General features: G+C 45.4%; 1 protein-coding gene across 2 annotated transcripts in view; it reads left to right on the top strand.

The window, feature by feature from the left end:
- Positions 1-18136, top strand: part of LOC146809310 (eosinophil peroxidase-like) — a 139664-nt gene that overhangs the window by 88014 nt on the left and 33514 nt on the right. For both annotated transcript variants that reach the window (XM_085616117.1, XM_085616116.1), the window contains exon 10: positions 17291-17543. In XM_085616117.1, the coding sequence (XP_085472243.1) occupies positions 17291-17543 (253 nt within the window). The remainder of the gene's footprint in view (positions 1-17290; positions 17544-18136) is intronic.

Genomic DNA, 18136 nt, shown 5'->3' with positions numbered 1-18136 from the left:
ATCTTTTTTTCATGTGATGATCGAGGGGTTAGTTCTGATTTCGGGAAGAAGAGAGTTCCATATTTTTGGAGCAAGACCAGAGAAGGATCGCTTGTAAGCTTTCTTTTTGTGGGATTTTTGAGGCTTCAGTAGTAGATTATTTGAACTTCTTAGGGCTCAGTTCACTCCACCACCGCACCGCATGCTGGGATTCTTTGGCACTCTGCAGTTGACCCTACTGATCACCTTGCAAAGGGCAGAGCTGGATGAACCATTGCAACTCAAGGACGTTCATACAGCCATATCCCAAATTGTTCATGTCAAGACCCCGGGCACTGATGGCTTACCAATTGAGTACTACACCACTTTCCTTACCCAGACCACCCAACGCCTCCTTGAAGTCGTTTATGAAGCCAAGGAGCAGGGTCACCTGCCAGACTCGCTCCGTGAGGCTCAAATTGTAGTTCTACTTAAACCCAGTAGAGAACCACTGGACTTACGCTCATGTTGTCCCCTCTCCCTGCTTAACTTGGATTGTAAAATCCTGGCCAGGATCCTGGTGAACCGTCTGCTCTCCATCATACAGCTACTGGTTCACACTGATCAATCCAGGATCATCCCGGGACGCAGCACATTTCTGAATGTACACCACCTTCTGCGCCTCCAACATAACACACCAACGGATGCTCTTGCCCGGGTCACGGTGTCCTTAAAAAGCATTTGATTCCCTGCACTGGGATTTTCTTTTCTCAGCCCTCACCAACATAAGGTTTGGACCAGGATTCCTGAGCTGGATACGTAACCCCTATGCCGACCCTGTGGAGCGAGTAAAGCCGTACAGGTGATTTCAGATAAGTTTAATATCTGCAGAGGTACAAGATAGGGCTGACCCTTATCCCCTCCCATTTTTGCACTGGCAATAGAGCCCCTCGGCTGTCAACTTCGCCAGCAGGCAGCTGACTGGGGCATTCATGAGCAGAACATGTATCACATAATCTCATTGTATGCCGACGATGCCCTGATATTCCTGTGAGTCGTGGAGTCTCCACTTGTGTGTTTCCCCTAGTGCACATACCGATCGAAGACCGGACAGTATCTCCCGAATCACGCCTGCAATGGTGCTACAACGCTTTTAAATACTTAGGCCTACATATTTTATTTATTTAATTATTGGAAAGGTTTTATATAGTGCAAACATGACCCATCAGGGTATCTGAGCGCTGTACATGAAAGCAAGAAATATAACCAGGAGAAGATAAAGAATAGCCCAGGTCATGGGAGGTAAACAGCAGTATAAAATGCTTTGTGGGACATTACAAACAGAGCAGTAAAAAGGAAGTATAGTATGTTTGGGTGGCTTCAGGACTATTATTGCAAGTAGCTATTTAGGAGCAACCCTTTGACATCTTTTTTTCATGTGATGATCGAGGGGTTAGTTCTGATTTCGGGAAGAAGAGAGTTCCATATTTTTGGAGCAAGACCAGAGAAGGATCGCTTGTAAGCTTTCTTTTTGTGGGATTTTTGAGGCTTCAGTAGTAGATTATTTGAACTTCTTAGGGCTCAGTTCAAACCAGATAGTTCAAGTTTTTTTGCTAGGTAGACTGGAGTGTTATAGTGTAGCGCTTTCTGTGTCAGGCAGGCTATCTTGAAACAAATCCGTGCTTCGAAAAGGAGCCACTTGAAGTTGAATTAGGTCCGGCGTGATGTGATCACGCTTTCAAGAACTTGTGATGAGTCTGGCCGCAAAGTTCAGGTTAGCCCTTAAAGGGGTCAGACTAGCTTTGGAATGCCCAGCCTGAGTCAAAATTCAATAATCTAAGCGAGAGATAACAAGGGACTGGACTGCTAGCTGCATGTTGTCAGGAGGCAGGAACGGTTTGATTTTCCTTAAAGTATTGATTTGGTGTTTGGCTCTTCTACTTGTTGCACTGATGTGGTCTTTCATGCTCAGATGTTTGTCTAGCGTTATGCCTAAAGCTCTGGTGGAATCCACAACATGTGAAGAGAAATTGAAGACTGTTATTTGTTTGAGCCAGTCTTAAATGGAGGTAGGATGATTGTAGGGGGCAATTAGTAGGAATTCCATCTGGAGGGTATTAGTATAAGGTGATTGTGGGTTAGCCAATGTTTTCACAAGAGCAGTGTTAAGAGTTTTGATATCATCAGATGAGGAAATGTTTAGGTATATTTGAATGTCGTCTGCGTACATGTGATAATATATGTTCGAACGGTTCAAAATTTCTGTAATTGGTTCCATGTACAGATTGAAGAGCTTGGGCAGATCCTTGAGGCATCTCAATTGAGACCGGGGTGTTGTTACTAAGGGAATGGTTGACTTTTATTCTCTGTGATCTATTGTGTAGGAATGAGGCAAACCAATTTAAAATGGGGCCTGATAACCCCATCCTTTTTTGAGAAGATCAATCAGGTTATCATGATGGACCGTGTTGAACGCTGAGAAGAGATCCAGGAGAATAAGTAGCCAGCTTCCATTGTGGTCAAGCAATCTCAGAGCGTCATCGACAATGTGTGTCAGGGCAGATTCGATACTATGACCCACTCGGAAACCTGATTGGAATGGGTCGAGGAGTTGACACAGATCGATGTGATTACACATTTGCGTGTGAATGCATTTTTCAAGTAGTTTGGCTGGCGTCATAATATTGGAAATGGGTCGGAAGTTGTTAGGATCATTTAAGTCTACATTTTACTTTTTAGGTATGGGGGTGGCTTGGCCAGTCCTGGTGCAATCAGGAATCATGCCTTGAAGGAGAGATTCATGGACAACCTTGAACCAATGTGGGAGTATGAAGAGTATGAGGGGCATATTATCAAGCATGGAGTTAAAATTATCTCCGCTTTAGCGGCAGAAAACTGCTGCTAAAGTGGCAATAATGGGCTTGATAATATGCACTTGAGAATTCCAATAGAAGCCCATGTTGACACCAGAACATGGGCTTCTATTGGAATTCTCAAGGGCATATTTTCAAGCCCATTATCGCCGCTTTAGCAGCAGTTTTCTGCTGCTAAAGTGGCGATAATTTTAACTCTGTTTCTTGATAATATGCCCCTAAGTTCTTTGAAAAGGTTGGCGGGCAGAGGAACCTTGAAATAATTTGAATGTTTCCATGAGTTTAAGATTTTGAGTAACTCAGCATTGTCTGGTAGAATAAAGGAATTCCATAATGCCTGATTTTGTGGAGAGTGAACCATGGAGGCATAAAGAGGAAAACTCAACAAGGGGAATGGCAGGGCAATGGACTGGGTAAGGCCCAGTGTATTTGGTGAGTTGCACTGTGATTCTTGTTCGATCTTTCTTGTGTTTTCGAAGAAGTGTGTAGAGAAATCTTCACTGCTAGGGGTTACGTCATTGAGTTTACAGTGTTGATTAGTTGAGTGATTAGCTTGTTTGATAATTTTGAACAGTTTTTTTGGCATGTGTTTGGCGTGGTCTAGCTGGGACCTGAAGAGAGCAGTTTTGGCACTTAGGATATGTTTGTTATAGGTGATTCTGATCATCCTCAGCCGCTTGAGGTTTGTTATGGAGGGGGAGTTTCTCCATGACCTCTCCGCCAACCTCAGTTTGTGTCTTTCGTTATCACAGGAGCAGATGAATCAGGGTTTGGAGAGTTTTCTGGGTATTCTTTTGAGTTGCTTCAGAGCAACTGAGTCAAGTATATCATTCATTGAGTGAATGTAATGTTCGGTAAGGTCATCTGGATTTGTCAAGTTAGAGGACGGGCAAAGTAGGTTATTACTAATGTTTATTAGCTCATTTATATTGATATTTCTTAAGTCACGTGACCTTGTCTGGTCAGCACCTTTTCCAAGATGAGAAATGAGATTAAGTAATGATCCGACCAGTCACAGGGAGTTATGGCATCAATTTGAATAACTTTATCTTTGGCAATGATTAAGTCGAGGGTGGATCCCTTGATGTGGGTAGGTTCTTGCAGGACTCTGTGTGGTTTAGGCCAGAGAAGAAAGCTTTAAGGGTGCACAGTAAGGGATCATTTGCATCGTTCTACTGTAGGTTGAAGTCCCCAAGAAGGAAATGATTTTGCTGTATTATTATTATTATTATTATTAAAAAAATTTAAAGCGCAACAGCTACCTCCAACGGAGGTGTCCCGGCGCTAGCATCCATCTAGTGAGGGGGGAGAGGCCAGGAGGGAGGCCAAAGTGTTAGACGGTACAGGAGAGGCCAAACAGCCATGTCTTAAGGGCCTTCCTAAAAGGTAGTTCCGCCTTTATCTGACGCAGGGGGTTAGGCATCATATTCCACAACGTGGCTGTTCTTACCGCGAAGGCTCGTCCTCCCAACCTTGCTTTTCTAAAGCGTGGAATGGCTAGGAGGTTCAAATTGCTAGATCTTAGAGTTCTAGCGTTCTGGTATTTTTGGAGCCTATGTCTCAGATAGAGAGGCCCAACCTCTCTAAGCGCTTTGTGGGCTAGGACCAGAGCCTTGAACATCACTCTTTTTTTAACCGGCAGCCAATGTAGGCTTTGCAGATGGGGGGGAAATGTGATACCGTAGGGGTACATTTCTAATAAGTCTGGCAGCAGCATTTTGGATCCTTTGAAGTCTCCTCAAAAGATAGTCAGGGAGACCAATGAAGAGGCTGTTGGCATAGTCTAACTGAGAGGTGATGAGCGCATGGACCACCGTCTTCCTGCATTCCATAGGAAGGAAGTGAAGACACCTGCGCAGGGCCTTCAGTTTCCAGAAGCATTGTGAGGATATGTGCGATATTTGGGCCTTGCCTGTTAGTTGGGTGTCAATTCTAAAACCCAGATTCCTGGCTGAGTTGACCGGAATTGGTGTAGGATTTAATTCTACTGGCCACCAAAGCTCAGATTGAGGGGGGAGAGGCTGATTAAAAAATAATATCTCGGTCTTATCAGTGTTCAATTTCAGACAGTTATCCGTCATCCAAGATGAAATGTTTAGAAGACACTGCCTGAAATTGGTAAAGGCATTCTCACTCTGCTCTTTGAAGGAAAAAATAAGTTGAGTGTCGTCTGCGTATGAAACGACACGAACACCCAAACCTTCCACGATAGATGCCAGCGGAGCCAAATACACATTAAACAAAGATGGACTCAGGGCGGATCCCTGTGGGACCCCTTGTAACAGTGTCCTAGAGCTGGAAACATGTGGGTGAAGGAAGACTTGTTGAGATCTGTCTTCCAAAAACGACTGGAACCAACGTAACACGGTCCCTGTAACTCCTAGTGAGTGGAGCCTATTAAGCAGGATCTTATGGGAGACCGTGTCGAAAGCTGCCGAAAGATCAAGCAGCACAAGCATGGCGCAGTTTCCTGTATCCATGGTCTCACGAATTGACTCTGCCACCTCTGAAAGAGCTGTCTCGGTGCTGTAGCCTGCCCTAAAACCCGATTTTGAGTCGTGCAGGCAGTTATTGGATTCTAGAAAATCCGACAGCTGCCTCTGGACCTCCTTTTCCAGAATTTTAGCTGGGGCAGGGAGCAGAGAGATCGGTCTAAAATTTTTCAGCTCTGTTGGATCAGCGTCCTCTTTTTTAAGGATAGGACGGACAAAGGCTTTCTTCCATTCAGTAGGGAAGATTCCCGTGTTCAGTGAGGTATTCCAAACATTGTTCAGCGCGTTGTTAACTACGGGGGCTAGAAGTTTGAGAATTCTAGCCGGGCAGGGATCGGAAGGGCATCCAGGCTTGACTTTCATTAAATTCTTCAGGGAGGCGTCCTTCTCAAACCGACTGAAGTCTGACCATTTGACTGAAAGGCCATCCAGAGGCACTGCCTGCTCATCAATAATAGGGAAGGTAGAGTAGATGGCCACAATCTTGTCATGGAAGAAAGATGCTAGTTCTTCACACAGCGGAAGAGACGTCGGGACGGTGCTTTTTAGGGACTGAGGTTTCAAGAAGCTCTCCACTATCTTAAAGATCTCCCTTGGAAAGTTTTCTGCCTCCATGATTTGTTTAGCCATAAAGTCTCTCATAGTTTTACGTTTGAGGGTATGAAATTTCCTCAGTGCATCCTTATAAGTCTCTTTAGCTGAGGTTTCATAGTTTTTTCTCCAAATACGCTCCAGCTTTTTGCAATGGCTTTTTTCCATTCGGAGTTCAGCATTAAACCAAGGCGCTGATGGCCTACTCCTAGGTACTTTACAGGATCTAATCGGGGCTATCTTGTCTAGGGCAGAGGTCAGCCATGCATTAAAGAGGGAGGAATCTCGAGTGGGGTTTCCGGAAGGGGTTGGAGTGGTATTGGCTAGTTCACTGCTCATTGATTCAGGAGTTACTTTCCTCCAGTTTCTTCTGTTTTCTATAGTTGGTCCACAATGCTTAGCAGGGCGCATCAGTCCCAACTTGAACGTGACCAGCATGTGGTCTTACCAGGTTACTGGAAGCGGCTTTTCCACAATGATGGTCCTGTCATTAGTGAAAATAAGATCTAATGTGTGTCCAGCTGCATGAGTAGGAGATTGAACTCCTTGCACAAAATTTAAACTTTTTAGTGCACCGCCTACTAGGGAGGCCAAAGGGCAATTAGCCAGGTCCATATGTACGTTAAAATCTCCTAGCACAGTGTAGTTGAAATAACGTAACGATAGGTTGGCGATGCAATCAAATAGTAGCGGCCAGTAGGAAACCGGAGTGCTAGGGGGTCTATAGATCAAAAGTCCTGCCATTGAAAGATTTTTGGTGAATTTAATTTGGAAGGACAAGGTCTCTATGGGACCCAGCTCTACTATTTTCTTATATGAAATTTCCCACTCCTCTTTCAGAATTATTGCCAGACCACCCCCAAGTCTGTTGTCAGCTCTGTTGGCTATAACCATTCTATAGCCCAAGGGAACAGCCAGACAGATGTCCGGATTTGACCCTTCTCGCAGCCAAGTTTCAGTCAAAAATAGCAGATCCAAACCTGGGGTTTTTAGAGGCAGCCAGAGTTCTGCAGCATGCTTGGGCAGAGATCTGCAGTTTATCAGAGCTGCTTTAATAGGTTGTTCCTCATAAACAGTACCCAAGGTATTGGCACTTGGCTTTTTAGAAGTATCAAGCGTTTTTATTAGGGCCGGTCTAGGCAGATTAAACTTACAGGATTCACACTGTGTCCCGCAGGGGTTTCCACCCATTGCCGACAGCCTGTCCAGTGAAAAGCAAGTAGGCCTTTCACAATTCGACTTGGACAGATCGAGCAGTTGATTTTTTGACCAGATTTTTCTCCCCAAGGGAGGGTGATGAGCAGAGTGTCCGGCGCTGGGCGCGAAACGAGCGCAGACGGGCTAGCCTTTGGCGCGCCTTAGGCGCGCCAGCGGCGCGCTCGCGCCAGCCTGCCAATAAATGCCCCTTTGTGCTTAGCGATTGGTCCAGGCGTCACACACCCCCTCAGCCCACAGTGTCAGTGCGCATGCACAGAGCGCAGGCACTGAATTTCCACTACTGCGCTGTCAACAGGGATAACAAACAGGACGCCAAGGATAAAATCACTTCAAACACGTGAGAACAGACAGTCAAATAAAAGGTATTAAAAGTTTTTTTTTTAAAGATGCTGTGCAAATCCGCAAATGAGCTAACAAAGTCGCGTCTCTCCCGGCTGAGCCTCAGGAGGATGCAGTAGTGCGCGCTCGCGCCAGCCTGCCAATAAATGCCCCTTTGTGCTTAGCGATTGGTCCAGGCGTCACACACCCCCTCAGCCCACAGTGTCAGTGCGCATGCACAGAGCGCAGGCACTGAATTTCCACTACTGCGCTGTCAACAGGGATAACAAACAGGACGCCAAGGATAAAATCACTTCAAACATGTGAGAACAGACAGTCAAATAAAAGGTATTAAAAGTTTTTTTTTAAAAGATGCTGTGCAAATCCGCAAATGAGCTAACAAAGTCGCGTCTCTCCCGGCTGAGCCTCAGGAGGATGCAGTAGTGCGCGCTCGCACCAGCCTGCCAATAAATGCCCCTTTGTGCTTAGCGATTGGTCCAGGCGTCACACACCCCCTCAGCCCACAGTGTCAGTGCGCATGCGCAGAGCGCAGGCACTGAATCTCCACTACTGCGCTGTCAACAGGGATAACAAACAGGACGCCAAGGATAAAATCACTTCAAACACGTGAGAACAGACAGTCAAATAAAAGGTATTAAAAGTTTTTTTAAAAGATGCTGTGCAAATCTGCAAATGAGCTAACAAAGTCGCGTCTCTCCCGGCTGAGCCTCAGGAGGATGCAGTGTAGGTCAGAGTAGGAGGCTATGGTCTCCATTACTTGTTGTACGAAGAGAAGATTATCTCCTGGGGGGTGATAGATCTTAAGAAGAGTACACACTAACTTGTCATTGTTCCAGATTTCAATGTCCAGGTGCTCAGAGGTGGACATCAGAACAGTTTGAATGTGCCTCAGGTTGAGAGTTGAGTGAAAGATGCAATCTATGCCCCCCGACTTGATGAGGTCTGTCCAATCTGACTATGTCATATTCAGGGAGAACTAAAATGTACAAAATAAGCTAAGTTTCTGTAAGGATCAGGAGGTCCTGATCTTGCGAGAGTATGAGGTCGGCTATATCCGCGGCATGCCTTACCACTGACTTGCAATTCAAAAGCATCGACTTGCTGTGGGATTTGGTAACTACAGCTTCTTGGAGAGATGTGGTGACCGGTAGTCAATTATCAAGGTTCAAAGTTCTGAGATTGACACTGGGTTCTCTAAACAGGTTGGAGGTAATAGTCTGGATCTTGGATGGTGCGAGAGAAGATTTATTACGGGTGTCATTGTAATGAAGAAGAAGGGAGTAAATGTAAGCATCCGACATATGGTCAGTGATCCTATGTGGCCTGGCGTGATGGTTAACAAGAGGCCTTGATTTCCAGGTAACATTTGCCTTTTTTTCCAAGGATGAGCGTTTACTTTGGCAGTGTTTAGCCGTAGTTGGGAGGCACGATTGATTAGTCCTGGAGGACATGTCGAGATTCCAGGATTCCTCCATCATTGTATAGAAGCGTTGTAGGTTCAGAAGATCCTCTTTAACTAGTTGGAGTTCATGCTGGATGTCTTCAGTTCATCCTCAATGGGGAAGTGGGTATAAGGGGTAGTTAGCTGGTCTGGGGATAGGAAGAGAGTGTTGCCTCATCACGAAGGGAATAGTGGTAGGCAATGTAGGTTACACATAGTTCAGATGTGGAGGTTTTGGGAGGTTGGGATCTAGTGGTTGGTGCATTGGAGGTGGCATGAAAAAGAGAGTGCAGTGGTATTCTACAGTTTTCGCCAGTGGGTTTTTTATTCTGTTGGGCAGTTGAGTGCCAGGTGTTGGTCAGCACTGTAGGTGAGTGAGGTACTCCTTGATGTAAGGGTGATGTAGAGGCAGGCAGTTTAGTATGTTTACAGTTATCTAGAGTGCTGTTATTTATTGTTATAGGGGGTGAGTATAGTGTGATTATATGTGAGTAGCAGGAGAAGGCAAGTGTCCTCCATAGGTGAACGGTGGTCCTCAATGGGCTTCTTGTTTTGAGGGGCAGTTGAGACCCAATGGTTAGGGGGCATGGTGGGTGGGTTGGGTGCTACACTGGGCTAGGTCGAGGAGGAAGAAGGGTAACAATTGGAACTCAGGATCCCTTAATTATTAATGCTGGACGTTTACCTGGGTGAGTATTAGGAACCAGTGACAGATGGGTATTTGTTGCGGGCAGGTCCGTTACGTTTGAATTAAGGCAGACTTTCATTGTGGTCCAAGGCCTAGGCCCGTCTACACAGGTTTCATCATTAGTGCTAGGGGACTGGCTATCTAGAGACCAAGTAGGTGAGGTAGAGATGGAGGAGGTGGTAGAGGTGGTGGGTGAGGCGAGGGATTTATGTGTGGTTGAGAGACTCTGAATTGTTGGTGTAAATGATGTAAAGTTAACTAAAGGATTTTTAATCATCAGAAAGAGTTTGTCAAATCGATCGAGATTTCAGTCCGAAGCTTGTATGAGTATATTCCCATTGCTGTAAATGGAAACTGCGAGATCAGCATTGAAGTCTGGTGAGGGAATTATGGGTATTCTATAGGTGGGGTGTTTTCCTTAACGGTTTGGAGCAGAACATGTTAGTTAGGACTCCTCTCCATTGGGCGCTTCTGTTAGTATAGAAGATTAGGTTGTTAATCACAGCACCTTTAGAGGTGCAAAAGTAGGCATCAGTGATAAGTGTTTTTGGGTCACATTTGAGTAGATTATGTTTGAAGTTCTTAGCCACATTTTTAGATAGGTTAGGAGGGTTAATAATCTTGAATAAATAATGACCTGCCAGTGACAGTCTGTAGTCGTTGTGGAGGGTTTTCTTTGGAGCCATGGAGGTGGGGAAGCAAAGGTGAGAAGGGAGTATGTTTCTAAGGAGGGAAGAGGGCAGATTAAAAGGAACGAATAGTTGTGTGTAAATATATGTTGCTGTGCTAGACAGATTTCCGTTCAGCGTCAAGGTGTAATTGACATCCTGTTACGAATAGTGAGCACTTCTTAGCCATGGCAATCTTCAGGGAGACTGTACAAGATCGGAGAAACAGACTGGTCTATGATAGTCAATGCAGAAAGCACCATTACAATATGGTCCCAAAGAGTGATCCTACCCTTCTTTCAATGGCGTATCAGGTTGGAAAGTGAGAGAGTCCTAACTTTACTTTGATTGCCCTGTGAGGATGCACAAAGTCCTCTTTCCATTTTATGCAGGACTAGATTGGTAGTCCTGTGTCCGTATCAATTACTCTGGTAGATGGGCTCCATCTTTGATAGGTAGTTTTCAAGGTAGGGCTGGAACAAGAGAGTCTTAAAATGGAGGTTGGCTCATTTTAGGCCAAGATACCACACTTCAGAGTGGCAAACCAGAGGACAAATCAGCCGGCATCACCCGTGTGAGTGATCACATAATGAAATGTCAAAAAGATGAGGCAAACCAACCATTGGGGGCACAGACCTCCCAAATCCTGGGAAAATATCCCCCTTGCAAGTCAGGCATCAGCCGAAGTGCACCGCTGTGATCAGGCCATTTCCAGAAGGAGTCACAGCCACAGAAGGAGCAAACAGACTCACCCTCCAGTTGACCGCAAGAATGCTACTCCATGCGCAACAGCCAAGAGACGGACAGTGTCCCCAGCATTCGTTAGCAAATAGGAGTCCTACAATGCAGAGGCTCAACCGCAGTGGCAGATGGGCGGGATGCCTGAGATGCTACCACTCTGTTCCACAGGAGCTCGACTCCTCTGTCGACGCCCTGCAGTCTGGGAAGGGCGCGGTTGATGGTGCGTTCCTGGTGAACTGCTGCAGCCACAGGGATGACCAAAGGATCCGGGCTATCTTGGTCGGACAGTGGCAGGGCAACACTCCCTTCCGGCATCATAACTTGCAGATATATCACACCGAGTGATACCTCAAAGAGGGAAATCTCGACAAAGCCATAGGACCCATACGCTGTTCCCTCTCCTTCTGGCCCACCAATCCTATATTTCCACTGGATCATGAAGCAATCTTCAAAATGCTTGTTGTCCCCCATTTGTTATATTTTTTCGCTGCCCTACCCATTGTACTCACTAAGAGCTTTTTTCGCAAACTCAATGGCGTACTTCTGGAATTGATCTGGAGCTCAGGTCACTGCCGAGTCACACTACCCGTCTTGCAAAGCCCACTCACTGAGGACAGATTGGGGCACCAAATTTTGAGCTCTACTACACCATGGCACAATTACAGTGGCCAATAGCCTGACTGAGTACACCACAACACCCGGAGCCTTGCTTGTTCGCACGACACTACAGGGAACAAAGCATTTACACCTGGCTGTCTGAACCTACAATCTGCTCAACACAAGAATCTAGACAGATGGCGGTACCCCGTTCCTGTTGGCACAAATATCTACACCCCAAGGTCCAAACACTCCCATATTCTCCTTCAATTTAGGATTTACCACTGCTACATCCGGCACTGCAGCGTATCGACCCGACTCCGTGGAGCGACATGGCAGTCATGGGCAATCTCTACAATGAAGGTGCGTTTATGTCATTCCAGGAAAAAGTGGAGACTTATGGACTGAGCGCCGGTCAGTTCCTAGCATATATTGCTCTTCAACGTGTGACTCATGAGACATGGAGCAATGGGGAGGTCGAACCACCTATATCACCGACATTGAACACATTGCTGACTACCACTAGCACACGACATTCCATCACATCCTTATACAGGGCCCTTAATATCCCTCCACCTGATCATGCAACGAGGACATGCACCAGATGGAAGGAGGTGTTGCTGCAGCCACTCTCTGGCACGGCCTGGACCTGCACCCTGCAGTTGGTAAAGAGTGTGTCTAGCAACCCTAAGTTCTGTTTCACACAGTTTAACTACATTCACTATACCCACTTCTCCCCAAGATGCATCCAGGGCATGTTCCCAATGCTTTCCCTGGAATACCCCCGATGCAAACTACAGAATGCAGATTTTATTCACATGGTGTGGGCATGCACACCAATGCGACTAACATGGACAAGGATCACCACAATAGTGACTGAATTAACAGCACATCATCTCACTCCCTCTCCCGAATCTTGTTTTCTGAGACTACGACCCCGGTCAAAGAGAGATATACACTTACACCGTTTCATAGACCTGGCCTTTGTCCTGTTCAAACGCAACTTGGCCATGGCTTGGAAGTCCTCCGCTCCTCCAGATATCCATGGCTGGCTTTGCATTTTACTGACATGGACCAGGGCCTAGGTGCACAACCTCAGACTACTCCTCATGAAGGGTGATTCCTATTAGGGGGAGGGAATGCTGGGAGACTGTTCTACTTAATGTGGATGCTAAAATGAGTGAAAGACCATCATGAGCAAATGGCATATCACTCACACCCACCCATGGCAGATCAATGGATGTTATCGTGAATGCCCCACCATTACCCCTCACTACACAATGTTCCCCAGCCTCGCAGCACTTCCACACACCGCCTGATACAGCCCACCCCCATGCACAGTCATCCATTTGGCCACTCTCCAGCGATCCTGTCACCCTTCCCCTTTCCTTCCTGTGGCATGCAAGTCGAACATCTGTCCCACAAACTTGGCACCCCTATGTAGTTGTACACACACATACTAGAATGCTCTACTGGTCCCTACCGCGACTGTAAGGAGAACACGCAATGTCTCCATATCCTACTATCCATCTCTCATGGACCTCAGAGCTCTCAAATTGTTGACTCATTTAATGTTCCTCATTTGATTGTTCTTTTCTATTTTTTCTTTTCCCCTTCCTTATTTCTTTACATAGTTGAAGGCCGCTTAGTAAATCTTGTAACTATTATCACGAACTGCACAACGATGCATACAAACCTAATGCAATAACTCACCTTGTTGTTATAATGTATTCATGCATCATATGGTGGAAGCTTCAAAGGCATTAGCTGTTGCATGAAAACTGTGTAAAAAAAAAAGAATTTGAAAAAAGGCACATATTGGAAACAGTAATAGACAGCCTTGGTATTCACAAGCCTGATATTCAGCAGTGCAAACCTTGATTTCTGATAAAAACGTGGGGCCCATTAACTTATATATTTCAAATTAAAGTCCGGGAGAATTAATGACACTGAAATTCTCACTCATACCTATCACCGTGATAATCAGTCACTCCAGCTTGTTCTCAATAAATGTAAGATAAATCATACTGCTCAAAGTCGCAGACAACACCCACATGGTACTAGAATAATTGCGTGAAAGCAGCAATGCGTAACTTCTCAGTGCGCCCTCCTTGCGACACCAATGATGCGTCATATTTATAATATGACGCATCATGTCGCAGGGAAGGACAGATACGTCAGTATAACTGACGTATCTGTCGGCGCAAAAAGTGGCACATTCCTGAAGTTGTGTCAGAAGCCTGAAACAACTCCAGCAATGTTCCTTTCACATGGGGCAAGCCCCATGTGAAAGGGCCTGCGTCACCCTTACGCCTGCCATGAGGCAGGCGTAAGGTTTTAACGCATTGGCGTCCTAGTAGTGGCGCAGCGAAATCTCATAGATTTCGCTGCGCCACTCCTACGACCCTTTCTTGCGGGGGTACGCCCAACCTGCATACATTATACCTGGCGCAGGTATAATGTAGCGCAGGGGTTTACGAAGTGACGCATCTACCTAGATGCGTCACTTTGTAAATATGGCGCGACATGGCGCATGTTTCACGCCACTGGTGCGTCACAAAAAGTGACGCACCAGTGGTGCAAAAGTGGCGCAGGGGCTCATAAATGAGCCCCATAGTGTTCTACACTATCTATAAAAACATCTTCATTTGCTGCCTTTCTAACAGGAGGGACAGCCTTCCCTTTCCTTTGGGTCTTCTGTTTCTTAGCTCAGGAACAACCTACACTAGGGCACTCCTAAACTCACCAGGTTTCAAGTACAGTTTCCCAAAGATCACTGTGTCACCTGTACTCTTCTACACTTTCATCAAGTCTACTTTAGATCCTCAAGAACCAGAACCCATACATTGTTCCTGTGCAGATGACATTCATCCCCATCTGTGCACAGCAGCAACCCATGCAGGTAAGAGCAGTGGGGCCGGGTTGGGGGGGATTCGAAAGACGACCACAAGGGGAAATTAAATAAATAATTAATTTTCCCTCGTCGTCTGTCGAAATCCCACCCCACCTTGCCCCACTGCCCTACCTCTCTTACCTGCACGGGCCGCTGCTGTCTGTGCAGCAGTCACAATCACCACCATGAAATTGTGTGTCGTCTACTGGAGGAAGGAACTTCCTGACCCCCTAGGTGTCCAAATAAGAAACGTTATTTCTTATTTTTTAACACAACATCAACCACTTAAGAACCTCAGTTGCATTCCCACCCTACATAAAAGCTTCATTTGTATCTCCACAGTCAAAATCCTAGTTGTAAGTCTTTCCTCACCTGCTGGATGCCACCCAGAACCTGAAGTGCACCTGTCATCAGCCCCTCCATGGTATTTCCCTACGATGTTAACCACTATTTCCATATGCTTGAAGCAGTAAGAACCGGGATAATCCCTGGTGTTAGGTGCTTAAAAGAACTCTGTATGGGTCTGCCAAAATACATGGGGGCAGATTTACATACAAGCCCCTTGCGCCTCCTTTCGCCGCCATTGGGCCACTTGTTTTTACGCAACAGCGGCGCAAACAATGTGACGCATCTAGGGAGATGCGTCACGTTGTACAGCCCTGCGTTACATTATAAGTGCACCAGGTATAATGTATGCAGGCAAGGCGTTCCCATGCAAAAAGCCATGTAGAACTGACGCAGTGAAATTTACAATATTTCACTGCATCACTTTACGCCTTCACTGCATCAAAATCCCTATGCCTGCTCAGACCAGGCGTAAGAAATGACGCAGCGCTTTTTGTATGGGACTCACCTATCTGTTGTGGCACATTGCTGGAGTTGCGTCACTTTCATGAGCAACTCCAGTGAAGCGTCACTTTTGAGCCAACAGAGCCATCAGTATTTCTGACGCATCTGTTACTCCTTGTGCCACGGAGCACTGTATTGTTAATACAGAGCGTCCATGGTGGCGCAAGGACATTTGACACTAGCGCCAGGAAACTGACGCATCTATGCAGATGCGTCAGCTCCTTGTAAATCTGCTCCAAGACTGTCTCCATGTTTAATTTCCAATATATTTGCTAGACCACAGGATTGGGTCATTTATAAATCATACATACAAGACATGCACATAATAAATGGTAGAAAACAGGGTAACGTTTCCAATTTTAAGACGTTCCCATACACTTGCCACATGTATTGCAAGCAGGAACCATCAATCATATTGCCCTGTAAGCTTCCCCTGGTGGCGGCATTGGTATCCTCCCCAAGCCAGGTAGGGCTTTCCCTGCCACATAACCTGCAGTGTGGTCAAGAATGTCTGAAGAGGGTTTCTGCTCCAATTCATTTAGGTAATAGGATCAAAGCGGTCAGAGACTGCTCAATCCTATTGAGGACTGTAGCTATGGAGCCTGGGGCTTAGACACACCTTCACAGAGCAGTAGGTGAGACTGTAGCTCTGTGACTGGTGCACAGTAATTTGCAATGCATGTGGAATGTCTGTTATAATATTTATTGCAAAAATATTGTGTGGATAGAATATTGTGTCAAGAATATTGAGGACCAAAATATTGATAAGGTAAGTGTAAATAGGAAGGTATTGACTGAACTATTATTAACTCCTTATCTGCATACCCTGACTATATATACATATATAGCATCAAGGTATGTAGATGGGGAGTTAAGTATAGTAAAACTTTGATTACCCATAGACCCTTCCATTCACAATATTTTTGTCTCATATATTCTTGACACACTATTTTGTCCAATCAATATGTTGTCCAAACACCATGCAAGTGCCCACTAAGATATTGTGCCACTGAGCAAAAGCCTAGGGGGCCCATCTTGAAAGACAACACCAATGTGCCTAGCTGTGGATTTTGGGCCCTAATTCAGCCCGCACCTAGGGAGACCAAGCAAACCTGCACATATTTTGAAAACTAGACACCTATGGGAATTCAGAATAGGGTGACTCGTATGGCTCCCACCAGGTTTTCCTACCCTGAAACACTTGCAAACCTTACACTTTGTCTAAAAAAACAAAATTTCCTCACATTTCTGTGATGGAAAGTTCTGGAATCTGCAGGGAGCAACTAATTTCCTACCCCCAAGTCTCCTCATAAAAATGTTACCACACTAGTGTGGGTAGGGCTAGTGTCCTCGACAGGAAAGGTCCCAAAATGCAACATGGACACATCACAGTTTATCACTGAAAATTGAACCTTTTTTGCAATGTGCCTAGCTGTGGATTTGGGGCCTTAGCTTAGCCAGCATGTATAGAAACTTCGCAAAGTTTCACATTTGTGAACAATAGGTACCTAGGGGAATAAAAATTGGGGTGACATGGGTGGCTCCACCCAGGTCTTCCTACCCAGAAGCCCTAGCAAACCTCAAACTGCGATTAAAAAACATACTTTCCTCACATTTATGTGACGGAAAGTCCTGGAACCTGCAGGGAGCAACTTATTTCCTACCACCTATCATCCCCCCAAGTATCCAGATAAAAAAGGTACCTTATTTGTGTGGATAGGGCTAGTCCATGCGATAGGAAAGGGCCCAAAACACAACGTGGACACATCGCATTTTTTTAAATGTGATGCAGACATGATGGAATTGCCCTTTGCCCGCTGGTCAGTAGCAGAGGGTGGGTACTTGTAATAGCCATCAGGTGCTCACATTCTGGATAAAGGTAGGAATTATATTTAAAGATGAGGTAAATCTGCCTGTTAACAATTCTACTTGTTTATTCCAGATAATCACATTCCGAGACTACCTTCCCCATGTGCTTGGTGATAGGTATCAGAAAGAAATTCCTGAGTATTCTGGATATGATAAGTATGAGGACCCGCGAGTAGCAAACATTTTCTCCATTGCCTTTCGTTTTGGCCATACATCAATACCACCATCCATCTACCGCTTGGACAAAAATTATAAACCCCTCGGTGACAATTATAAGGTTCCTCTTCACAAAATATTCTTTGCTACATGGAGAGTAATAAAGGAAGGTAAAATACAATGTATAGCTCTCAAACTATTTTTCTCATTCAAATGGCATTGTTATTGTTTGCTTTGTGATGCCCAGTGGAAAAAGAAATGTATGTTTATCTTAGAAACATTTGTGTAGTTATTAGGCGCTCTTTTATAATAGGGACCTGCTGTAGCAGATAACTTACCTTTTGAAGTCTCTTAGTCATAAGTGAGGTCGAATTGAATAGAGTGCTCGAACTGCAGAAAAGAGGAAAGTTCAGAGGTGTCCTTGGACCAGAATCAATGAGGTAGTAGAGTGAACAGTTCCTTTCTCTGGCATCTGAGTAGCTAGTAAACAAAACTAATTTCATTCAGTCCAGATAGTATTGTGCTATTACATTACTCACAGAAAAAGGGGCTCTTGAAGAAAGGCTAATAAGAATCTGCTCCTAACCACTGGTTGAACCAAATGTGCTGAGGAACTTTCCGGCTACTAACGAGCTGCCCATTCTGTCTATCCTGTGGATAAGGTAGGCATTGATCTTCGTGAAGTCATCAAGATTATAGTGATCCCTGCAGTTTCAGCTCTCTTGGCCATAGCTTAGAAACAAGCTCAGCTGGATGTCGTGGG

Source organism: Triturus cristatus, chromosome 7 (genome assembly GCF_964204655.1).
Source record: "Triturus cristatus chromosome 7, aTriCri1.1, whole genome shotgun sequence".
Taxonomy (NCBI): Eukaryota; Metazoa; Chordata; class Amphibia; order Caudata; family Salamandridae; genus Triturus; species Triturus cristatus.
This window is presented reverse-complemented; position numbering and strand designations above follow the sequence as displayed.